The 25,690-nt window shown below is 41.8% G+C and overlaps 1 protein-coding gene and 1 long non-coding RNA gene across 8 annotated transcripts in view; one reads left to right on the top strand and one right to left on the bottom strand.

Annotated features, from left to right (window-relative positions):
- The window catches only part of MAPRE2 (microtubule associated protein RP/EB family member 2), a 156,342-nt gene that overhangs the window by 17,314 nt on the left and 113,338 nt on the right, over positions 1–25,690 (bottom strand). For all 6 annotated transcript variants that reach the window (XM_027068773.2, XM_015082325.3, XM_053206620.1 and 3 more), the window contains 2 exons: positions 22,027–22,172; positions 18,153–18,366 (listed from right to left, as the gene is read on the bottom strand). In XM_027068773.2, coding sequence (XP_026924574.1) covers positions 18,153–18,366; positions 22,027–22,172 — 360 coding nt within the window. The remainder of the gene's footprint in view (positions 1–18,152; positions 18,367–22,026; positions 22,173–25,690) is intronic.
- On the top strand, positions 8,784–18,568 carry LOC113602239 (uncharacterized). 2 transcript variants are annotated; one of them, XR_008291895.1, is made up of 3 exons: positions 8,784–9,438; positions 13,353–13,500; positions 15,657–18,568. It is a non-coding gene; the product is annotated as an uncharacterized LOC113602239 (long non-coding RNA). The 2 variants fall into 2 exon arrangements; XR_003423620.2 differs by having other exon boundaries at positions 9,064–9,438; positions 13,389–13,500.

The raw sequence follows: 25,690 nt of genomic DNA, 5'->3' as shown, positions 1-25,690 counted from the left end.
GAGTGTATTTTGCTAAGCTAAATAAGTCAGTCAGAGAAAACAAATATCATATGATTTCACTCATATATGGAATTTAAGAAAACACCTGAACACAAGAAGGGAAGGAAAAATAAGATAAAAACAGGGAGGCAAACCACAAGAGACTCTTAAATACAGAGAACAAACTGAGGATTGCTGGAGGGGAGGTAGATGGGAAGATGGGCTCAATGGGCAATGGGCATTAAGGAGGGCACTTGTTGGGATGAGCACTGCGTGTTATATGTCAGTGATAAGTCACTATATTCTACTCCTGAAACCAATAGTACACTATATGTTAACTAATTTGAATCTAAGTAATACAAAAAAAACTTCCCGTTACAAAGTAAGTCTGAGGAACTCATGTACAGCAAGGTGGTTATATGTAACAACACTGTATGTTTGAGAGCTGCAAAGAGAGATCTTAAAAGTTCTTATCACAAGAAAAAAATTCTAATCATATGGTGACAGATGTTAATCTAGACTTATTGTCGTGATCATTTTGCAATATATACAAATATTCAATCATGTTTATGCCTGAAACGATTATGCTGTATGTCAATTATGCCGTATGTCAAAAGCAAAACCCCACAGACCTGAAACATGACAGAAGATGCACTGTACCTACATTGACTGGTTATTTGTGGATGACCTGCCATCACTTCCTTATCCTTTTTACCTTGGTCAACAGATTTTATTTTTTAACTGGGAATGGGAATGAACTTGGTTAAAATAAAAGTAAATAAAGCCACTGCTGGGGATAGAGTATAGGGCTGGAGTGACGAGAGGATGGAGCTCCCACAGCAAGAGGGTTTCCTGAGTGCCGAAACGGACACTGGAGTGGCCACACTGCAGTATGACCGACTGCGCCCCCACCCTTCTCACGGCTTTGGGGTCTGACCCTTTTCTTGGAAAATGGCTCCACGCCTCCCCTTTGTAGGCTCCCAATGTGTTCTCTGAGGGCAAAACAAAGGAAAGCGCCTCTGCGGCCAGAGTCCAGTCCACGTGGAACATCAACGGGGGCTCCAGGATGCTCTGATTCAGCAGGTTATTAAGAGGCTGGTTCGTATATTCTGAAATTACTAGTTCACGGCCCTTAGGGCTTCTGTCACCAGTGCAGCCCGCGGCCAAGTGTGGCTCTTCCTTCTCGCCACTTCAGGGTCAGCTTGTAAAAGTGGGCAGCCCCTTTTCTGAGCACCTTGGAGCCTAGCAGAAAGCACACCAGCCGTGTGGGCACGGGGATCGGGTATGGAAGTGGTAATCCTTCGGCTTGCCCTTAGGGAGGCAGTGGCTGAGCTTGGGGGCCCGGTCGCCAGGTGGCCTTCACGGCAGTCCGGGTGCTGCTACCTGGACCCCTGGATGCGAAAGACCACAAAAGTAGTGCCTGTTTCCCAGAGTCGGGAAGAGCACAGGACAGGTCCTTAAGAGCCTGGCGCATGGTAGGTGCTCGATAAATGTGAGCTCACATTAGTAGTGCTGTTACTCAGCGAATATGATCCGACCAATGATGAAGTACACAGGTTTCCCAGTTCCAGACACTAGCAAGATAAAAACTAAACCACTAAAGTAGTAAGAACATCAGACTCTCTTTCAAGAAATCTCTATAAAAATTTTAACCCATAAACCACCAGTGGGCACCAAGGCCTCAGTTCTCCAGTTCCATTCACCTCTATCTTGAAAATCAGCAAGCTGGAGTCTCTGTGCCCCTTCTTAAATTACCCTGACTCATTCATTCAAGCAGCCAACAGTTACTGACCTTCTACTGTGTACCTGGCAAGCTATAGGCAGTTGGGATAAATCAATGAATGAAACATAGAAAATGCCTTTGTGGAATTTACATTCTAACAGCAGAAATGAGATAATAAACAACATGATACATTAGTAAGTGCCATAATAAACCGGCAAACAAATGCTATGGAGAAGAGACCGGCAGAGCAGGGCGAGGGTGAGCAGCCTCTGCAGTAGCAGCTCCGGGTGTCTGAGTGCCCAGCACGTGTCTTTCTCCAGTCTCAGCTCTGCAGACCCAGGAGCCTCCCATGGGCCTCACTAGACCCAGGTTCCCTCAGGACAGGGGTCAAGATCACGGAGCCCTCTTGATGCGAGTCCTGCCGCAGGCTAGCAGAGACATGAGGCGAGACGTACGCCAGGCCCATGTGGCAGTCACCCTGACCCGCAAGTCCTGTTCCTCACAGAAGCCTATGTCTCTTGTGACAGCTCCAGAGGCATAACCTTCCAGAATCCCTGAAAGAGACTTGCCAGGTGCAGGAGGAACCCTTACTTCCAGGCCTAAGAAAGTCAGATTGGAACAGAGGCCTGAGAGGGGTGAAGCTGGTGCCCTGGACAGCCCAGGAGCAGAGCATTCCAGGCAACGGCAAGGCCTGATGCCCACACGAAGGCCCTACCTCATCTGGGGCAGGGGCCAGGTGGAGTGCTGCCGCAGAGCAAGCCTGGGCCAGTGCAGGAGGGGGCAGATCGTCGGGACTCAGAGGCCGCAGTCAGGAGGTGGGCTTTCGTTCTGAGGGGAAAGGGAAGCCGCGGCAGGGTCCCGAGCTGAGGAGTGACATGGTCTGACTGCTGTGTGGAGAATGGGCTGCAGGAGGGTGAGGGCAGAGGCAGAGTGGCCAGAGAGGAGGCCACTGCCGTGATTTTCCCGGTATGAGTAGTGAGTGCTCAAGACGAGTTTCCTTTAAGGTAAATCATTTACAATGCGCCAGTTCAGAAAGCCCCACCATGTACCCTATAAAATAGGCACCAAATGTCTGGCTGTTTTATACGGCTTCCATTTTGTAATGTTAACAGCAACCTAAAAAACATTTTGTGATCAATAGCATCTGCTATTGACTCTGAGAGGAAGGCTGAAGAAAAGTAGGCGGTGACAAGGGCTATGAGTCAGCGTGTGTCCCTCCCAATTCACTCCTCAGGGTCATTACACAGTGTGATAACTGGTTCTGCCCTGGGAGCAAGCCAGGGAACTACACTCAGAGTGAGAGGCCTGGGATGGCGTGGCTGCCTCTGCACCCAGAGCCTCAGAGCCTGAAGGCTCCCCTTCCCTGGCCAGGGGTCACAAAGCCTGCCCCCGCGGTGGCCAAGAGGACCTGAGCTTGGCTGGCCAGCATGAGCACTCAGAAAACTGAATTACTTCTGCCCTGGTTACTGTCCCTGCTGGAGATGATGTGCTTATTTTTAGCCATCATGTGATTCTCCAGTATTTTCCAGGCTCTGCCTGAGTCACTATGGTTTCTGAGAATTTTTCATAGTGGGAAAAAATGCACAGAACTTCTCCTCTTAGAATGGCTCAAGTATTAAAATAGCTAACTTTTGAATAGTTGTTTGAATGTGGCGTGTATTTCCTTATGATAAACCGACTCTTCTCACATCTTGGTAGGTAATTAAGGGTGCTCTGAAACACATTAGGTGCCGAGCAATCACTGTCTTAGTTCAAATTCTCGTTTTTAACTTGTCCTCAGGGCAACTTCTCTCTAGAAATGGCAAGGATCCCTCACTCCCATGAAAACAATACACACCAGAATCCCAACAAGTTAGGGAGGTGCCCCCTTGCCTGTTTACTGCAGGAGGAAGAAAAGCTAGTGGGTGAAACAGCCCAACAAACCTAGCCAGACCATCAAGAGTTAAAACACACAGGCATCACCATGACACCGCGGCATCACTGTACTCCTGGCATACAGTAGCCCTTCAAGCCAAAAGTCTTCAAATTAAGATGGCTATTGCGTAGGAACACGAGCACTCAATACTTCATGATGGACAGATACAGTCCTGACTCCACTGTCAAGACCAGTATTTTAGGTTATTTTTCTGGTGGTGGCAAGTTGACTGTGCTCCATCAACATGATCTTCCCCAGACTCTCTTGCAAACAGAGAGATGTGGTCTGAGGCCACAGAGCTGGAGCTCAGGGAGGCGAGAACCAGAGCTGAGCCTCATATGAATCTTTTACTACAACTGGCTCCTGGCTCCAGCTTTTCTGCTTTCACCGACCAACCACCAAGCCAGAAAAATGTGCATCGTATATCCTTGGCCAACCTCGCCTCCTACATGGTTTGTTGGAACAGCTTCTTAGCTAGTCTTCTGGACTGTAACTGTGCCACCCGCCATGTATTTTCTACACCAAACAGCAAACTTGTGCTTAAAACCTTTCAGTGACTCCCAACTGTTCCCTTTAAAGCATAAACCTCTGTGACCAACAGAACCTATGGTGACCTCCTCTCCCCAATAATCTTCACCTCCTGGTATTCTAATCTTTGTATAGTCCCTTCCTCTAGAGTATGGGTGCAGCCTGTGCCTTGCTTCTAAGCAACAGAATATGACAAAGGTGATGGGAGGTCGCTCTCATGATTACGGTACTCTACAGAACTCTGTTTGGCTAGCATACACACCAGAGAGAATCCTATGGGTCTAGAAGCAGCAAGATGCCACGTAAGCACCCATGCTGGAAAAGCCCATGTGGCAAGGAAGCGCAGGTGGCCTCTGGGAACTGAGAGCAGCTGCCACCAGGAGACTGAAACCTCAGTTCTGCAGCATCAAGGAAACTGTCACAACCTGAGAGCTCGCCCCAGTTAAGCCTCTGATTAGACCACAGCCCCAGAAGATACCTGGATTGCTGCCCGGTGGGACCCTAGAACACAGAACACAGCTAGGCTCGGCCTGGACTTCAGAAGGTGTAAGACAATAGATGTGTGTTGTTTTAAGCTGCTAAGTTTGTAGTAGTTGTTCTGCAGCAACACAGTCTGAGTATCACCTCTCCACTCATTATACAAGGGCCCCACTCACCTCTGCAGCTTTACTTCGCAATACCCATGCAGAATAACACACACTTTACCAAATACAGCATATTCTCTCTTGACATCGATATTCTACTCTTTCTGTTTGCAGTGCTCTTGTCCATACTCTTAACCTGGCTAACTTCTACTCATTCAGTGACTCGTCGTCAAAACCCCCATTTCCCCAAGAAGCCTTTCTAGAATCCACAAGACCAGCTCTGATGGTCTTCCTACACACCCTGATAGCACAGACCTCACTTTGTTGTTATTGTCTATTTATTACCAGGTTTTCATCACAAGACTGTAACTTCCCTGAATCATGATGTGTTTCCAGAACTTCTTACGGTGCCCTGACAAATATGTGTTGAGAGACTGAACGAAAATCCAAGCAAAGCTTTCATAAAAAGAGCAACGACTCCAGCAAACAGGAGCTGTTTAAGAAGGTTTTTTTTGTGAGCCATTGTGTAGTACACCATATACTATTTCCGCAGCTACAGTACAAGGGGCTCCTCAGGTGATAGAGAGGACTGGAGAGGATGCCGAAAATAGTCATACACGTGGGCTTCAGTGCTGCATCTTCCTGGATCCAAATGGACATGCTGTGATTCAATTTAAATCAATTCAACAAATTCTAAATGAAATTCTTCAAAGTAAACAATGTTTCTCTTCCTGCCCAACATACCAAGTGACAAAGAATGGCACCAATAAGAAAAACAGACCTCGTTCTGCCATCTTGGAACCTGTGGAGGCCTGCTGGGAGCAGGACTCCTAAAACGACAAGTATGTCTGGAAGGCTGTGGTCCAAGGCCATTTTTGCTGGAGAAAGCGGGGTCTCCAGAACCAGAGAGAGCACAGAGCTCTTCTTAAAATTGAAGATGTTTATGCTTGAGATGAAACAGAACTGGATCTAGGCAAGAGATGTGCTTATATGTAGAAAGCAAAGAAGAGCACAGTGACTCCTGGTGGCAAACTGAACAAAACCAGAGTAATCTGAGGAAAAGTAACTCGTGCTCATGGAAACAGTGCCGTGGTTCATGCCAAATTCCAAAGCAACCTTAGGCTAAAGCCATTGGCCACAGAATCCATGTGATACTGTGCCCTTCAAGGATTTAAACTTACTGTAAAGTAAATAAAAGTGTACCTTTGCTCTCTTACGGGGGGCAGGGAGGGAGGAAGAAAAAAAGAAAAATAGGTCCATGGGTGACCTGTGATACTCTGTTTACGGAAATGGAGAATAAATGCTAAATCATTGCCTCTGAGACCTCCTAAGTTTTGTCGTGAGGCGGAGAAGCCAGATGCCAAGTTATTATTCCAACAGAGAGAAAAGCGATGATGGGAGTAACACGTGGGATTTAGCACAAAACCAATGAGTATTTCAACATACCCAGGGAGCAGTGAAAATGACCCAATACCAGTTATGAAAGGAATCAATGCTGTTTAAAAGAGGCCTCGATGCTTTACTTCCCAGTGCAGGTGGGACAATAATGGAGGCCATTGGTCCTCTCCTGCAAGGCCGTGAGTGAAGGAACAGAGCCCAAGAGGCCAAAATACATGTCAGTTGTGTCTGAAGGGCTTACTCTTCCCTTTGAAATCACCTAGACCATCCATTCAGAGAATGAGGTCAATCCAAGGGTTAAGAAATCAGAGATGAGGAATCCCGCTAATCCAGGACCCAGTATCCCAGGCTTCACGTACATGTCTGCTTCCAGGCTGCAAAGAGGCCTGGAACAAGTGACTCAAGGTTTCCTGCTTTTACAAACCTATACAAAAGACAGCAACTCTCACCCAGAACCTGCTGCAAGGATGAATGAGAATGTTTTTAAACTTGAAAAAGCAGCTGCTAGTTTTAAAAATAAAAATGGAGTTCATTCAAATGCAACAGCATGTGCTCTGGTTCCAGCCTTTATGCCACTGCAGAGACTTTCATTTCCTCCACACACTATGCAATTTGAATCTGGTTTGTGAAAATGTACTGTGGTTCAGCATAGTGTAAGGAGAAGATCAGAACATAAAACAAGACCACATCCATAATATTTCAGAGGCAATATAATGGTTTAAAGAGTAGGCTTTGGAATCACAAGGTCAGGCTTCAAACTCTGGGCCCCCTATTTCTTTTTTTTTTTTTTAATTTTTATTTAAAAAAACTTTTTTTTTTAACATTTATTTATTTTTGAGAGGGGGGGGGGGGAGAGAGAGAGAGAGAGAGAGAGAGAGACAGAGCATGAGTGGGGGAGGGGCAGAGAGAGAGGGAGACACAGAGTCCGAAGCAGGCTCCAGTCTCTGAGCTGTCAGCACAAAGCCTGATGCGGGGCTCGAACTCACAGACTGTGAGATCATGACCTGAGCTGAAGTCGGATGCTTACCCGACTAAGCCACCCAGGCGCCCCTGGGCGCCCTATTTCTAGTGTATGACCCTGGAAAGTTACTGAACCTCTCTGTGCCTCAGTTTCCCTACCTCTACAACAGGGGTTATGGTTGTAGGTTTTGATCTCTAAGCTTTCAAATATTCTAGTTTTACAGAAAACTAGGTCAGGGTTTGATTCCAAAAAGCCAAAATAACTAAAAGTTGTAAACTGAATTAGTAAATCCTTTATCAAAGATGCAGTCTCAGTAAGCAAGTACATTGGATGGCCATGAAAAATGCATGGCTGTTCCTCAGATGAAGGCCCTCAGCCTTGTCCACAGATACTGCCAGAAGATTCCTATCCAAAGCTCCTGAATTCTTCATGTCTCTGTTCCTCACTGTGCTCTCAATATTCCAAACTCACAGATATTCAGTATCCTGGCAAGGCAGAGCACTGCTCATATTGTATTGCTGTGGTTTTATCATTAGGTTGAGAAATACAGTTTTAACTATTGTTTGAGGAGAAAAGTATCCTAATGCCCTGTGGTATATCTTATACATCTTACATAAGACAGATGTATAACTGGAGGAACAAAACTACCAACAGCCTTCTCCTTCCCATGAGCAGCCATTACCTGCTTTGCAGCTTAGCAGTGGGATGGTTTCTTAATATGAGGAGGTCAAGGGGATGCAATGCTGATAAGGGGCAGGGACTGAGTGAAAGATACATCGTTCATATAACAACCGCTAGCATTTGCTTGAAGACAATTCTTGCTAATTATGGGACTGGTAAGAAAAATGCACCTCTTCCTTGTTTTGAGTTGACATTACATGATCTCTTAAAATGAATATTTGATCCTTGAAGAAGTAAGCAGGTATATGGAGGTATAGTTTGTGGTTAGGTGACTGAGGCCTCTGAGAACAGTTAACAGCAGGAGCATACCGGGAAGGTGCAGAGAATAAATAGGCATGACTCATCCTGATGCGGAGACCACAAAGGGCCAAGGAGGATGCCTGTGCATACCCTACGGCTCTGAGAAGTCAAATGCTATCAAGGACTGGTCTGGTCTAAAGAACAGACAAGGGAAAATGCATTTCTTGGAATAAATAATGGCTTTGGGGTGAGAGCAACATTTGTGTTTAAAGGGCAGACTGTTCTCAAAAGGTAAATGAACACATATGTTTTGGCAGTAGTAAGGAAATGGAAGTCCTGCATGAAGGCACAGGCCTCACACCAAGGTCAGGACCCTCTGAGTGAAATTTAACTTCGTGGGTACTTTTTACATGGACTCTAATTGAGTCCCTGTTAAATTAAAAACATCAGAACACTTTGGAGCAATACACCAAAAGCTTCCATGTCCACAACAGAACATTACAATGTCTACGATATAATCCAAAATTATTCAACATACAAAGATCCAGGAAAATGTGACACGTTCTCAAAATCAACAGATGCCAATGGTGAGGCGATCAGATGGTGGCATCAGCAGACAGGAGCTTTAAAGCAGCTATCAGAACCATGCCCAGGGAAGTGAAGGATGTTCACAATAAATGAAAGGTAGGCAGTACCAATAGAGAAAGAAAAAAAGGGAATTAATAACTGAAAACATACAAGGGTTGAAATTTTAAAAATGCTCAATAGAAGGGAAATGACAGAGGACAAAGAGGGTTAACCTGAAGATGTATTAATAGAAACCATCTAATCTAAAGAAGAGAGAGCGTGCTGAGAAAAAGGTGAACAGAGCCTCAGAAACCCGTGGGAGAATTTCAAAAGCTCTAACATATGGATAAATGTGTCCCAGAAGGACAGAGAGAATGGAGCTGAAAAATGGCTGAAAATCTCCCAAATATGGTAAAAGACATAAACTCAACAGATTTAAAGTAGCTTAATGAACTCCAGAACAAGAGAAATTCAAAGAGAACCATGATTAGGCACATCCCAGTCCCACTAACTGAAAACCAAAGATAAAGAAACTCTTGACTGCACCCAGAGAGGAAAAACATGTTGCACATGGGGAAGAACGATTAGAAAAAGCAAGCCCTTCTCATCTCTGGAGGCCACGGACACTGAAACGACATTTTTAAAGCACATAAAGGTGGAATTCAGGTGGCATTCTTTATCTATGGAAATTTTTGATCGTGAAAAAAAGACATTTACAGAAGAAGGAAACTGGAAGAACTTGTTGCCAATGGACCTGCTCTGTAAGAAATGCTAAAGCAAGTTCTTCAGTATGAAGAGAAATGAAATCAGTAGGGAACTCAGAGCTTCAGGGATGAATGAAGGCGACTGGAAATGGTAAAAGGTAGGAATGGGGGGAAAACCCACTCTTTTTTCTCTCAATTTCTTTTAAACACACACAATCGCCTAAAGCAGCACTGCCTCCTAGAAATATGTTAATCAGTCAATTAAAAAATTTTTAAGATGTGAAATGTAAGGTATGCAAAAATACAAATAAATACAGATTATGATTTCTACATGTAATTAATAAAATTATTAGAGATTTTGCATTCATTTTTTTCCATACTAAGTCTTCTACATCCAGCATGCATTTCATACATACAGCACATTTCAGTGCAGAATAAGCACATTTCGAGTGCTCAAAAGCCACTTATGAAAACAGTGTTGGTCTAAAACAAAAGTTGTAACATTGTCCTGGGGGATTTATAATGTATGTGGACGTAGCATATGTGACAAGTGTAATAGTCATACAAACTATATGGGACAAACAAAAGTGGGAGGAAGGGTTGCCAGGGTTCCGCATTTTACATGAAGAGAAAATACAATTTTTAAGTACACCGTGAAAGTATATATATTGTAATTCTTAGAGCAACCACTGAAAAAATCAATGCAAAGAGATATAGTTAGAAAGGCAATCAAGTAAGTTGGAATATACAATATCTGAAAAATCCAGAATATGGATATGGCAGCTAAAGTGCAAGCAACCAAAAACACAAGTGGGACTACACTGAAGTAAAATGCTCCTACACAGCAAAAGAAACCATCAACAAAGTTAAAAGACAACCTAGAGAATGGGAGAAATATTTGCAAACCATATATCTGATGAGAGATTAATATCCAAAATACATAAAGAACTCCTACAGCACAAGAGCAAAAAAACCCAAATAACTCAACTCAATTAACAATTAAAAAAAATGGACAAAACATACAGAGAAGGACAGATACCATACGTTTTCACTCTTATGTGGATCCTGAGAAACGTAACAGAAGACCATGGGGGAGGGGAAGGGAAAAAAAAAGGTTAGAGAGGGAGGGAGCCAAAACATAAGAGACTTAAAAACTGAGAACAAACTGAGGGTTGATAGGGGGTGGGAGGGGGGGAGGGGGGGTGATGGGTACTGAGGAGGGCACCTGCTGGGATGAGCACTGGGTGTTGTACGGAAACCAATTTGACAATAAATTTCATATTTTAAAAAAAAAGTGAAAAAATGAACACATGAATTGACATTTTTTCAAAGATATATGGAAGGCTAATAGGTATATGGGAAGATGCTCAACATGAGCATTCATTAGGGAAATGTAAATTAAAACCACAATGAGAGTGGGGCACCTGGATGGCTCAGTCAATTAAGTGTCTGACTTCGGCTCAGGTCATGATCTCACAGTTTGTGAGTTTGAGCCCCAAGTCAGGCTCTGTGCTGACAGCTCAGAGCCTGGAACCTGTTTCAGATTTTGTGTCTCCCTCTCTCTCTGCCCCTCCCCTGCTCACACTGCCTCAAAAATAAATGAGCATTAAAAAAAAAAAACAACCACAATGAGATATCACTTCATGCCTATTAAAATGGCTATCACCAAAAAGATAAGAAATAACAAATACTGGTGTGGATGTGTGTAGTACACAAGGGCACCCCTGTGTACTATTGGTGGGAATGTAAATTGGTGCAGCCACTAAGACAACAGTAAGGAAGATCCCAAAAAATTAAAAATGGAATTACCATATGACCCACCAATTCAACTTCTGGGTATTTATCCAAAGGAAATGAAAACACTAACTCAAAAGGTATCTGCACCCCCATGTTCATAGCATTATTTACAATAGCCAAGACATGGAAATTACTTAAATGTCCAATGATGGATGTATGGATAAAGAAACCGTGGTACACGCACACAGTATTTTTAGGCCATAAAAAATGATGGAATTCTGCCATCTGCAACAACATGGAAGGAGGACCTTGAAGGGATTATGCTAAGTGAAATCAATGAGACAGAAAGACAAAGATTGTATGATCTCACTTACATGTGGTCTCTTTAAAACAAACACACAAACAAATAAACTCAGTAAAAGAGATCACACTTGTGGTTACCAGAGGCAGAGAGCAGGGAGAGGTGAACTGGAAGGTAGCCAAAAGGTACAAACTTCCGGTTATCAGATAAATAAGTACCAGGGATGTAACGTATAACATGATGGTGACCGCTAACACTGATGTAGGATCTGTAGGAAAGTTAAGAGAGTAGATCCTAAGAGTTCTTATCATAAGGAGAGATTGTTTTCTTCTTTTTTTATTGTATCTATATGAGAAGATGGATGTTAGCTGAACCTATTGTGGTAATCATTTCACAATACATCTAAATCAAACTATTATGTTGTACTCATGAAACTCATAAACGATGTAAGTTATTTCCAAATAAAACTTGAAAAAATAATCATAAAAAATCCAGAAGACAACAGGAAAACAGAAAAAAAAGAGGAGATAAGCAGAAAACAAATGATAATATGGTAGACCTAAATCCAGCTAAATCAACAGTTAACATTAAGTTGTAACAGACTGGAGAGTCCAACGTCCAGAGATTATGAGGATGAATAACAATGCAAGACCCAATCACATGCTTTTTATAAGCTGCACGCTTTAAATATGAGCTCAAAGACAGGTAGAAGTTTAACGTATCATGGGGAAAGATATACCATGCAAGCAGTAAGCATAAGAAAGCTAGCATGGCTGTTTAGTATCAGATAAAATAGACTTCAAGACTAAGAGTTTTAACGAAGATAAAGAGGGACATCTCATAAAATACAAAGGTCAATTCATTGGAATGATTTAGCGTAACAATGTATGTATCTCACAACAGAGCCCCAATACAGGACACAAAAACTGAGAGGAAGTAAAGGGAGAAAAGACAATTCCACAATCAATGTAACACCCTCTTCACAGCAATTATTCGAACTAGACACAAACAAAAATCAGTAAAAGCATAGAGGATCTGAAAAACACTATCCACTACCTTGATCTGATATTTCTAAAACGCTACGCAACCAACAACTGCAGAATACATATTCTTTTCAAATGAACAAGGTATACTGACCAAGCAAGACCATATTTTGGGCCATAAAATTAAGGTTGGAACAAGGACAAAATCACTATACACTGCCACATTTCACCGCCTCTCCTAAAAACACAGAACAGAAACTTTTTGGGAAATTAAAAGCAACTCTTTTCCCCAAAGGAGGTGACAGGCAGTGCTTACTTAGATTACAGGCGCTCAACAAATGTGTAAACACTTAAATACACCAATAAACATGAACACCCTGTTAAGATTATATGAATAGCCTTAGAGAACCCAAATTAAAGTTAATTGGGAGAGTATTTACATATTCAATAGTTTTGGAAATACACTGTTAGGATTTATTTCTATTTACATTTAGGGATTTAAGTGTGATTGTGCAAGTACTTTATTCTGTTATACTTCTTAGGTTGCTTCCTTTTTGAAACCATTTTTCTAATATTTCTATTGATCTGATTTTAAGGCTGGAACACTCAAGTCCCTGAGGAAAAGAGAAAGCACAGCTTCAATTTCCATAGCAACTCTAAATCCATCACATTATATTTGTATATGAGAATTTGATTTAAATATATTAATATATGTGAATTTGCAATGTGTCTAAGCTGTAGTTGCCATAGGAACTGCAACTTCAAATTTCCTTTTAAGTTTAGTAAATGCTCACACTTGACAATGGATTCCCGCCCCCCCCTCCCCCCAGCTATCTTGAGTTGCGGATATGGCTCACTGCAATAAGCTTATAAACATCATGACTCACAATGATAGATGCACTTAATAGGTATCTATCATTATGGAAACATTTTTTTTTTCAATATATGAAGTTTATTGTCAAATTGGTTTCCATACAACACCCAGTGCTCATCCCAAAAGGTGCCCTCCTCAATACCCATCACCCACCCTCCCTTCCCTCCCACCCCCCAGGAAACAGATATTTTAATACATGCGCTTCATTGGTAGATCAAAAGCAACTAGAGATGCAATGCTTCAGAACGCAGATGGCAGACTTGCCAGGCAGCCATTCACCCTTATGTGACAGCCTCTGCTTACGCTGAAGCTTGTTTTAGTCCAGGTAAGTCACCCAACCGCACTGACACCGATGGGCTCTATGGCTTCTCGGAATCTACACGACAACATTTTGGATCTGTACTGAAATGGCAGAAAAATCTGGTACATTCTCATGATAACTGAATGCACCAAGAATGTGGAGTGTATCTAGTTTATAAAAAAGCAAACAACCCATGGTGCAGGCCTACAGAAGTAGTCTGTGTGATGAAAAACATTATTATTATTATTATTGTTGTTGTTGTTGTTATTATTTTGCCAATGTAGACAGTACTTTCTTAAGTGGAGAATCCATTCCAGGATCACATTTCCACTCTAATACGGGCCCTTTGCCACTTATCGCTGCTCTTAATGTATTATAGTCAGGACACGCAAGTTAATTTGTTATTAGCCTACAGAAATATTTGGGGAGAGAGAAATGCACTGCAAAATCAATCAAGTATTCCATGGCCAAATGAAAAAATAAAGACCATCTCTTGCTTTCAGTTCTACCAGCCATTGCTCGTTTCTACTAATGCAGATGGTTGAGAAATGACAAGGCTTAGAGGTGGAGGGCGCCTGGATGGCTCAGTCAGTTAAGCCTCTGACTTTGGCTCAGGTCATGATTTCATTGTTCTTGAGTTCAAGCCCCACATCAGGCTCTCTGCTCTCAGCCGAGAGCCTGCTTTGAATCCTCTGTCCCCCTCTTTCTCTGCCCCTCTCTCACTCATGGTCTCTCTCTCTCAAAAAAAATAAACAAACATGGAAAAAAAAAATTAATTGGGCGCCTGGGTAGCTCACTCAGCTAAGCGTCCAACTTCGGCTCAGGTCATGATGTCACAGTTTGTGGGTTTGAGCCCTGTATTGGGCTCTGTGCTGACAGCTCAGAGCCTGGAGCCTGCTTCAGATTCTGTGTCTCTCTCTCTCTCTCTCTCTGCCCTTCACCCACTCATACTTGGTCTCTCAAAAATAAACATAGAAAAAAAATTAAAAATAAAAAAAAGAAATTACTGATAGGACATCACTGTTGGGTAACTGTGCTATCCATCTGAGAATTCCCAGAGAGCTGACCCTCACCTCATCATTAAGCACTTAAATTTTGGGTAGACAAAATCAGACTTGTGAAGAGAATGGCTTTGAATGGCTTCAGACCAGAGGCAGGTGACCAGTTTAAAGACTGTAAATAGTTCATGGGGGAGATGATTATAAACAGAATCTTAAGTATTAGAAGGGAACGCTGAGTGGATCAATTAGTGTAGGCTGGTGTCCTAGTGATCCTGAGGGATAAGGAGAGTCATGGAGCTATCTGATCGTCTAATAAAGCATTCAGGCTGATGGGCTGTTTAGTAAGGTTTTCTGAAGTTTTTTTGGCTCTTCTTGTACTGATGCTTGTACTTTCTATTGCGATCAGTCTACTCCTTGCCCTAATAAGTTATATGCTGAGAAACCATATCCCTATGTTTGTTAGAATTACACTTTTGTATCACAGATTTTAGAAGACATTTTGGCTTATATTTTCTTGGCTGTATTCCCAAGAGCTGGATACTGGACCTTGAGAAAAATGAGGTCTCACTGTATTTATAGGAGTCTTTCACCTATTATAGCTTTTAAAACAGTGTTCTACATGCGATGTACACCTTGCTATAATTTTTTCCACAGTATAGTTTTTCCACCCCACAATGTCCAAGAGACAGAACCTATTTTATTAAAAAGGGTATGACTCGTTTGACTTTTGAAAATATCCTTTCTCCCTGATTAAGACCAATGAGGTGAATGAACATGGTCAAGGTAACAGGAACATGAATCTTTTTTTAAAAATTGTTTATTTTTGAGAGACAGAGGACAAGCGGGGGAGGGGCAGAGAGAGAGGGAGACACAGAATCGGAAGCAGGCTCCAGGCTCTGCACTGTTAGTACAGAGCCCAACACAGGGCTCAAACTCATGAGCCATGAGATCATGACTTGAGCCGAAGTTGGATGCTTAACTGACTGAGCCACCCAGGCAACCCAGGAACATGAATCTTAAAAGAACTACTGCCTCCTGGAACATTAAGAACCTTATTTATTAAAAAAAAAAAAAAAAAAAAAAGTAAAAACCCTATTTATTACCTGTTGACTTTAATGTGTTTTCTGAGCTCTGTCACCCAAGAGGTTAAGCTCTGGAAGAAATCTGTTTCTCTTCCAGGTTCACAGACATTCTATCAAAATGGCACACGTTTCTCTGTGGCTTCTGTGAAAGACCAATGGAGGAAGTGCTAGAAAACGAGGCCAAAGCAGCACCGTGGGCAGTGGTGCAGATTCAAGGACACACTGTGATTGTGGAACAAAAATGTACTTCTGAGGCCTGTCCAATTTCACTACTAAACACTTGAAGAAAAAAAGTGGCAGCTGAGTTTTAAGATGAATCTGTACATCAATAACAGCTATAGGAAAAGACCCCAAGACCAGAAATGCCAGCTACCATGGGTCTCGCCTCTCCCCCCATGTCTTCCTAACTCTAGCTGCCTACCAAAACCCCTGATCCGGACAAAACACACCCCTCTACTACCCCATCTCTACACTGATCCAAGTTTCTGACCACACTTAAAGCCCAATTTGAACTGCTATAATTTTTTGTTCCCCAAACTCCTTGTGGCCTTTTACCCAACCTCTCCCCAGCACTTCTGATTGTTTAAATAATAAAATAAAATAAAATAAAATAAAATAAAATAAAATAAAATAAAATAAAATAAAACAAAACAAAACAAAACAAAACAAAACAAAACAAAACAAAACAAAACATTCCCCTGCCTCTCTAAATCTTTATCAACACTCTTGACCTTATTTTCTTCCTCCAGCATCAGGGTCCTGCTCCACAAGTTTCCCCTCCTTTTTCCTATCATCAACTAATTCTCCTCCAGGGACCTTTCTCCCACCTTACAAACTTGCTCACTGTGCCTTGTCCTAGAAGCAAACAAAAACAGATCAAGGACACTACCATTCGCCTTCCAATCTCACTTCTCAATGCTGTCTGCTTTCCCCCACAACTAAATGTTTTTCCTCAACTTTTTTCCTGACAAATTTGGTGAAGGTGGGATCCTCTCTCACTGCAGGACTTTCCCACTTGTCAGGTCATGCCCTCGCCTGGTCTCTGTGATCTAGGCGTATGCATTCAGCACTTTAACAGACCAGTTCTCTAAAGGATTGTTCATCACCTCCCAGGAGTCCATTATCTTTGGCCTATTTTCAGGCTTCATCCTCTTTGAACTCTCTACAATTAATATTCGGCACTGCTGGTGACCCCTCTTTCTAGAAATTTCCTACTGTTCATTCTCTGATGCTGAGCTTTCCTAGTTTTTTCCCTGATGTTTGTATCTTTTTCTTAGCTTCCTCTTTTTCCTCTTGCTCCTTATTCCTTAGCTTATTTTATATAATTTCATTCATTCTATGGCTTCAGAGCTAGACTTTTATGCTATCTTAATTTCCTTCCTCCAATTCCTCTCCCCATTCTGGGTGCCATCATTGCACTGAGTGACCCCTAAGGTGAGAAATTCAATGGGCTCGTCCAGGCCTCATTTTACTGGACTCCCTTCCACAGGTTCAGACATTGCTGGCCACTGTGTTCCTTTCCTTCTGCTTCTTTGACATGTTATTCCATCACTTCCTTTAATCTTTCTGGCACCTTCCCTGATTCTTGTGCGAACCCTTGCTTTTCTGCCCAAACATTAAATGTTACAGTTCTTCACGTCAGTCTCTCCTCTTCCAACTGAGAGCTTACTTCCGGCTTCAATTACATGAACATATGGAAGACTCACAAATGTATACTGATAGTCTACACAACATGCTACTGTTGTTTAGCATTAGTATTGTTATAACCATCTCCTATCCATTCTAATTGGAGGTTGGGCATAAATAGGGAATTTATGTCATTTACAAAATTAATGTTATTGATTTAACAAGTGTGAACACTGGTTTTCAGAATGGAACAAATTGTTTTCTGACGATCTCACTGTTTGACTGTCCAGTGCCACAACTGGTGTTTGTAATAATGACTGCAGTTTTAAAGAATAGCCTCCTGCTTGATAAAGTCTGTGTTTTATGGAAGGATGTTTGTAGTTTTAAAAGGTTTTTATCCACAAAGTTTAACAAATTTTAAAGTTCTAGGTATTCAACCTCAATGACTTCACTTTTGGACCAAGCTATACAAAGGAGGTCTTGCTGAATATTATCACGTAAATATTGGCACTGACCATACAGGAAATAGGATGCATATTTCAATGACTTTTCTTTGAAGGATGTAGAGGATTATTCATATTGAAAAGCAAAATTGGTTCATATTCTGGTTTGTATGGCCAGTAATTAGGCAGTAAAACTACTTCAGCTGAAATCTAAACAGACTTGACATATTTCAGAAAAAAGTACCAAGAAAATGAAACCTACCCCTGGAGTATTATTTTAACATATAGCTTCAATGATACAAAGTGAGTAACTCTGCCTTTTTAAGAGATTAAATCATGATCATTAGACTTATTACAGATAAGGCCCTGCTATGAAGATAAATGTGGTCAAATAGACAACAATAAAAATCATCCAGAGGCCTAAAGAGATTGACTGCTGGGAAGAATCAAACACAGGAAAGCACACAAGAGCCTGAGCCACTTTCCAAAATGCAAGCAACTATACGATTTCACTGTTCCCATACCTGCGGTGGGGGAATTTGCGTGATGAGACTTTTTTGGCAGGTTGAAGATCTGTTCGCCAGGGTCGGGGGGAGGGATCGCATCTTGCCCTTGCCGCGCTTCTACAGGATCATACTCCTTCCCATCGTAGTTAGCATCATAGAATTTCTTAAACCATTGAATGAAATCCAGGTTGTCCTGGAAACGCCCCTTCACCAGCTTCTCCACTGGGATCACCTGCAATATAAAATCGCCATGTGAGTCGTGAACCCGTTTATGAGTATTTGGCACAACTGAAGCATTTCCTATAAACTATTTTCTACGGGTCAGGGATTATTTACTGGTCTCCCCCTCAGCTTCTTGGCCAGCTGTATTCTAGAATTCACCTATTTTTTTTCATCATATGCAAGCAAAATTAAAATAAAATGCTGTAGGTGTTCTTCTGAATTATTTCACACCTCTGAACAAATGAGACGGAACAAAAAGTACCTTAGCTGTCAAGAGGGGCTGATTCTCTTCAGAATGTATTTGATTACACAAGCATCTCCATGCAAAAATGGGCCTGGGATGTTGTGCCAGTTCAAGATTGATGGTTTTCCATATTTCTTTTTTAAAAAATGTTTATTTGTTTATTCTTAGAGAGATCAGGCCAGCAGGGCAGGGGCAGAGAGGGAAAGGAAGAGAGAATTCCAAGCAGACTCTGCGCTGTCAGTGCAGAGCCCGATACAGAGCTCAAACCCATGAACCATGACATCATGACCTGAGCAGAAACCAAGAGTCAGACATTTAACTGACTGAGCCACCTCGGTGCCCCTTCAGTATTTCTTTCTAACACCTGCTCCTGCCATGCTGGAATAAACTCCTGTAAGGATTATAGCTACCAGAGGGTGTGAATGAATAAGACTCAAATCAATCCAAACATGCACATATCTAACGGTTTGTAGGAAGCAACACAAATTTTCCTGTTTTGTTTGTTTACAATGTAGAGAGACAAGCATTATAAACAATTGCCTGCAATACAGGGCCTAGGAGTTCACAGGCTGCACAGGAACACGGCTAATGTCCACGGGAGTGCACAGGGACAGAAATGGGGTCTGGCTAGGGGAGGCACTGAAGGCATTCTGGAGGAGGAGGTACTCTGTATTCACCTCCACTTCTGAGACAAATCTCAGCTTTTCATAGAGTAACCCTTTCTACTGGCATCCTAGACAACAAATGGGTACCCCCCCCCACCTTTAGAGGTCACATGAGAACTTTCAGAATTATGACAGGAAGAAATGTGGGGTGACTCATTAGCTTTACTTCAGTGGGCAGCTATTTTTGAAGGAAAATGGAAAAGGACTTAGTTATGCAAATTGTGCCATTACCAGATTCTGACTTCCTCATCTTTGAGTCGGAATCCTAGCTGAATGTAGGCCATGGGAGTTACAAAGCTAGGGAGTGAGTCAGATGATGTGCACACAATTCAGACACAAACCTAGGGTTGAAAGGGCACAGCTTCACTGACTAATATGAGCAGAAGCCATATAAATTAAACTCTCAGCAAGGCTTTGCCATCTCTGGAACCAGATACCCCTGATACCCTAAAATGGATCATCAGAACCCCTTAAAAAATAGAGAACAACCTCTATCAATGACCACTTGAAGAAAAAACACCAACTGAAGCATTTTAGGCAAGCCATTAAACTAAATCATTAGCAGTACATTTTTAAAATGTTTTTTAATATGTTTTTTATTTTAAAGTTTAGTGCACGTGCACAGGAGAAAGTCAGGGAGGGGCAAACAGAAAAAGAGAATCCTAAGCAGGTTCTGAGCTGTCAGCATGGATCCTGACAAGGGGCTTGATTCCTATGACCCTGGGATCATTACCTGAACCGAAATCAAGAGTCGGACATTCAACTGACTGAGCCACCCAGGCGTCCCAGCAGTAAGTACATTTTTAAAAAATGTTTTTGATAAAGCTAAAATTGAAATGAACTCAAGAATAGAGCAAAATAAACAGAAACAAACTTTGGGAGGAGACTACATTTTTCATGAAGACTCCTCCCAAATTTCACTGAAGTCCACCCTTTCATGAAGACTCTTCCAGGGAGGGAGACTTGGGTGTGGATCCCTCTCTCTTCCCAAATTTCACTGAAGTCCACCCACAGGGAAGAATTCCTTCCACACATGCACTTAATATTTGACTTTTTGTTTTATTAAATATTTTCATATCTTCATATGTATAACTTTTGTTTACGCTGATACTGATTTTTAAGTGCCTTTCTAGAGCATAAGGCCCTTTAATTAACATGCTACTTTCTTTTGTTTTCTGCCAAATGTGAAAATTTAGAAACAGTTTTAGATGATGGTGCTACATTAACCATTGACAGTAAGCACTTACTTCTGTTAATTTCACATTTCCCATCAAAATGGGACCTAAGCTCCCAAAATGGGGCCTAAGCTCAAAATCTCGGGTGGCAAGCAAATCTTTACACAGATGCTTTCCCCTGCTGTCCTGCTCTGACAAACACACACAGGGACCACTGTCTATCCAAGGATCCTTGGGGGAATCATAGCATATTACGTTAGAGAGGCCAACAAAGGTGATTGAGGCCAAGCTCCCTTCACTACAAGAATTTTATCCTAAACATTCTTCAACAATGGCTCATCTCCTCTCTATGTATACACTTCCACGGACATATGGATGCCCCTAATCTGTTACATAGCAAGTTATGAGTGGTTTTTTTCTTTTTGATCTAGAAGCATGTATAGAGAAAAGATACAGAAATGGATAGGGAAATAATGCTGTTAATAAGTAAGGAGAACCTATACAGCTCTGATTTTGAATATTACAGAAGGAGCTAACTGGAAATTAACCACAGCAAAGGACAAAGTTGAAAGGACTCCAAAAAGGCTGAACTGTTAAGGGGTTAATTTGAAATAAAAGTTCTGAGAAAACAAGAAGGCAAGATTTTAATATTTTGGTAAGATTGCTTTCATTTAGGAAGATAATAATTGCATTAAAATGTGTGCAGTTTAGCAAACTTTTCTCTTTTCCTTTAACCTGTCTCTTATAAAACACTATTTAAAATTTTCATTTCCATGTAGCCTACTTATTGCTACTATTGATGCAAAGTTATCTGTTCCTCCCCTGCTGCTTTTTCTCTTTCCCCTTATTCAAAATTCATTTCTTCCCAAACCTATTCCCTGTAAGATATACAGCCATGGTAAAGAATATGGATTAAATATGTATTTGAGTAATAGGAACCATGCAGAGACTGAGTGGACTTCAGTGACAGTCCTTTATGGGAGAAGAAAGGACTCTAGTCTACTTCATTTGTACCACACTGGGACAAAATTCTAACATTTAAGGGGCGGGGGGAAGGCAGTTTATGGAGACTGAGAATTTGAGTGTATACACTATGCTCAACATTTTGATACACATTCCCTCACTTTCACATCATTACTATGGGAAAGGGGTTATGGTCTCACTTTATAGGTGGGTAACTCAAAGAATTCAAGTAACCTGCTCAAATCTTGGACATGGGATACAAACCCATGCCATTTCCACTGTAACCTGCCCTTTTTTCCCCAAAGGAACAAAATACACAAAGAACCACGGTGGCATCTGGCAAACAAAAATTTCTCTCCTGCAATGCTAAAACAGAACAGCAACATTTGAACCTCTGTAATTACCTCTAGTGTTTAATCTAAAGGCTGTTAAGTTTAGAAATTTCCTTAAATAAAAGCCTCACACAAATATAGGAAGAGAGGGTTGATGCTTTATGCTAGGTACAGACCCCAAACTACTTTGACCATATTAAGGAATACGCCTTCGGATTTTTGCATTTTGGCACAAAAACCAATTTTTAGGAAAGATCACGCATTTTATGGAGGCAGAAGTTAGTTTCCTACCTTATCAACATTCATTCGCTTAAACGATGCTTGCAGAAGTTTAAAATTGTGAATATACTCATGCTCCAACTTTGCTTGGAATTTTACTTTCTTCAAACTAATGCAGCCTGGAAAGAGCATGTCCATGAACTGGCAATAGGCAGCCCCTGGAAAGAAAGGAGAAAAAGGCTGATGTAAGTCTGACTGTTCCCAGGCGTGACTGAGGATTGTTAGGCAGGAAGGAGCCCCCCCAGCTGTGTGTTCCTCTCCCCCATGTGCTTACACATCCTTATTCGATTGGGCTGGGAGCCAGAGAGGGAAGGGACCATGCCTCCCTCCCACCACTTTTCCCATTCCTAACCACTGTGACAGTGATGCTGTGTTCACCAGAGCATCCCCACATTCCACAATGAACAGAAATACTTTTTAAAAAAATGTTTATTTATTTCGAGAGAGAGAGTGGTGAGTGTGAGTGGGGCGGCGGGGTGGAGGGAGCAACCTAAGCAGGCTTCATGCTGCCAGTACAGAGCCTGATGCAGGACTCGAACTCACCAACTATGAGATCATGCCCTGAGCTGAAACCAAGAGTCTAATGCTTAAGCAACTGAGCCACCTAGGCACCCCAATACTTTTTGAGAGAGAGAGAGAGAGAGAGAGAGAGAGAGAGAGAGAGAGAGCGCGCGCAACTGAGCGCGCATGTGCGCACCGGTCAGGTATGGGGAAAGGGAGAGAGAGAATCTTAAGCAGTCTCCGCACCCAGCAGAGAAAGAGGCGGGACTTGATCTCAAAACCCTGGGATCATGTCCTAAGCCAAAATCAAGAGCTGGAAGCTTAATCCACTGGGCCACCCAGGCGTCCCCAGAGATATTTTAATGCCAAGGAACTCAGGATAAGAATAACTCTTCTTAGCTTCTATCAGAAAAAAAGGAACATTTTCTTCCCTCTAGATGCTACCTGCTCCAAGTCATCAAAATACACAGATGTAAGAGAAAAACAGAAAGTTTAAACACAAGAAACTACAAAATTTCTCATGAAATGCATAGCTCAAAAAATAAACATGCAAATACAAATATGCCCAAGCTGTTTTTTTTTTTAATTTTTTTTTTTTTTTAACGTTTATTCATCTTTGAGAGACAGAGAAAGAGCTTGAGCAGGGAAGGGGCAGAGAGGGAGACACAGAATCCGAAGCAGACTCCAGGATCCGGGCTGTTAGCACAGAGCCTGACGCGGGGCTCAAAGCTATGAACTGCGAGATCTGACCTGAGCCGAAGCCAGACGCTCAACCGACTGAGCCACCCGGGCGCCCCTGCCCAAGCTGTTTTATATCCATCTTGCAAAATGACTTAGGTGAAACTGGATAACTAAACCACCTAATACCCAAAACAGTTGTATACCAATTTAATTCCAGTCTAGAGCAATGGGGTCCTATATTAACATGAAGGATGAAGACAAGGAGACTCTGAAACTTACAGAAGTTCAGAGTCATGCTGTTTATGACTGAGAAATAAAAATAACAGAAATGTTCAATGAGTCCCCTGAGGAAATGGTCAGAGAAAAAAAGATTAAGTCTTTCATATGTATTTTTTTAATGAAGAACTCTTACATCATGACAATTTCCACTAGAAAATCCCAGCAAGATCATGTTTATGGATTCATATCTTCTTAATAGTTAAGGCCGCAGGCATTTAGAAAAGGAAATTCAAAGCCCGAAGGAGAAACAGTAATTGAGTGGCAAGAATGGGAACAAGATGCCATTTCTGTGTTTTGTTGTGTTTTTTTTTTCCTTCTTCAGATCTCTTGGTCTGTTTCTATAATGTGCCCGTGTTGGCCTTTCTGGAACACGAAGGAATTCCCCTCATCTTCTGGTATCAAGGTTTCTGTGAGAAGCTCTTTATTGTATTCGGGTGATTTACCTTTACATGGGAAGAAGCTAAATGATCTCTTATGTCACACAGATGTTGAGCATCCTTTACTGAGATAGGAGAGAGAGAGAGAGAGAGAGAGAGAGAGAGAGAGAGAGAGAGAGAACAAAGTATCCAGGATCTAAGGGCTGCCTCAACAGGAAGTGGTGAGGTAATTCCTTATTCAGAGGTAATACTATAAAATCATGAAATACAGGCTGCGGTAAAAAAACCACCTCCAGAATCTTTGCATCTATGAAGTTTCTCCTTAGATGACCACACCCTGAGCGCAAACTAGTAACATTCCCACTCAAGCAGATGGGTTCTCTTAAAAATGAAGTAAAACAAACCCCAACAAAAACCACTGAGGAGGTAAGAGAAACATCATGATCTTGGGGGGCATTCTTATAGCCGTAATTATTCAGGTCTCCCTTTTCAAGTACCACCAGATGGAACAAATTCCAATAGACATCCGAACACTATTTTTACCAGAGATGGAGATGTCTATAAATACAACTGTCTCATCACCTGCTTTTTGTAGAGTTGTTTTTCTCTAGCATTTAGCATAAAATGTACTTATGAAGATCCAGATACTTCTGCATTCTTACAAGCCAACCAACCAACTCCCTCACTTCCAAAATTTCCAAAGTACTAACAGCTTTTGGATAAAAAACAAACCTGAATTCAGAGAGGGGAAAAAGGAAAAGTCATCTCCAGTTCATCTAAAGAGAACCACCTTAATGACCTGGTATATACCACTTATTAATTAATTAATTAATTAATTAATTTAATTTTAACAGACTGATCCCCTTCTGGGTCACGTTTAATACTTTGACATTTTTAATGGCTGATTTTTATATCATGCTAAGCGACTTTCCCAAACCAAGATTAGATATTCACATACATTTTCTTCAAGTATTTTGTGGTCTCAAGTTTTACATTTACATCCTGAATTCATGCAGAATTTATTTTGGTCTAGGACATAAAGGATGGCTCTAATTTTAGTTACTCCAAATGTTGGTGGGAATCTGTCATTTTTGGCATCCCAACACTTGGGCACCTTCCTGTCTGGTGGATGCTACAGTGCCCTACCTCCCATCCCAGTATGGACAGGGGGCAAATATCCTTTTCCCCATCCCCAGCAGTCAAGATGCAGGCCTGTGACATGGGCTATGCCTGGGTCTCAGAGTCTTGACAGTGACTGAAATACACAGGGGATACTAGAATTTAATCATGGTAGCACTGGTGGGATCTAGAGTCCTGGGACAGCAACACAGTGGCATCCTAGTCCAGTAGCACAAGGGAGGCTCTCTTTCCAGCTTTGGCTTGGTTTCCCATGGTCTCTGAGGTACTAAATATCTTTCCTATAAGTTTGTCTCTGCTTAAGCTTGCCAGGATTATTTTCTGCTATTTTCTTTTCTTTTTTTTGGCGGCGAAGGGGGGGGGGAGGAGGAGGAGGGTTTGTGAGTGCAGCTTTTTGTTTTATTTTTATTTAAATTCAAGTTAGATAACACACAGTGTAGTCTTGGCTTCAAGAGTAGAATCCAGAGATTCATCTCTTACATATGACACCCAGTGTTCATCCTGAAAAGTGCCCTCCTTAATGCCCCTCACCCATTTAACCCATTCCCAACTAGCAACCCTCATTTTCTGCTATTTTCAACCACAAATCTCAAATGTTAAAGTAACCTAGGTGTTATCATCATTTCATAAATAATCTATGTTTTTCCTGAGGAAAAGCATTATCTTTACTATATATTGCTTTCCTAATACAGGCATTCAGG

The sequence above is a fragment of the Acinonyx jubatus genome, chromosome D3 (genome assembly GCF_027475565.1).
Source record: "Acinonyx jubatus isolate Ajub_Pintada_27869175 chromosome D3, VMU_Ajub_asm_v1.0, whole genome shotgun sequence".
Classification (NCBI taxonomy): Eukaryota; Metazoa; Chordata; class Mammalia; order Carnivora; family Felidae; genus Acinonyx; species Acinonyx jubatus.
The sequence above is the reverse complement of the archived record's forward strand: the minus strand, read 5'-3'. Positions and strand labels throughout refer to the sequence as shown.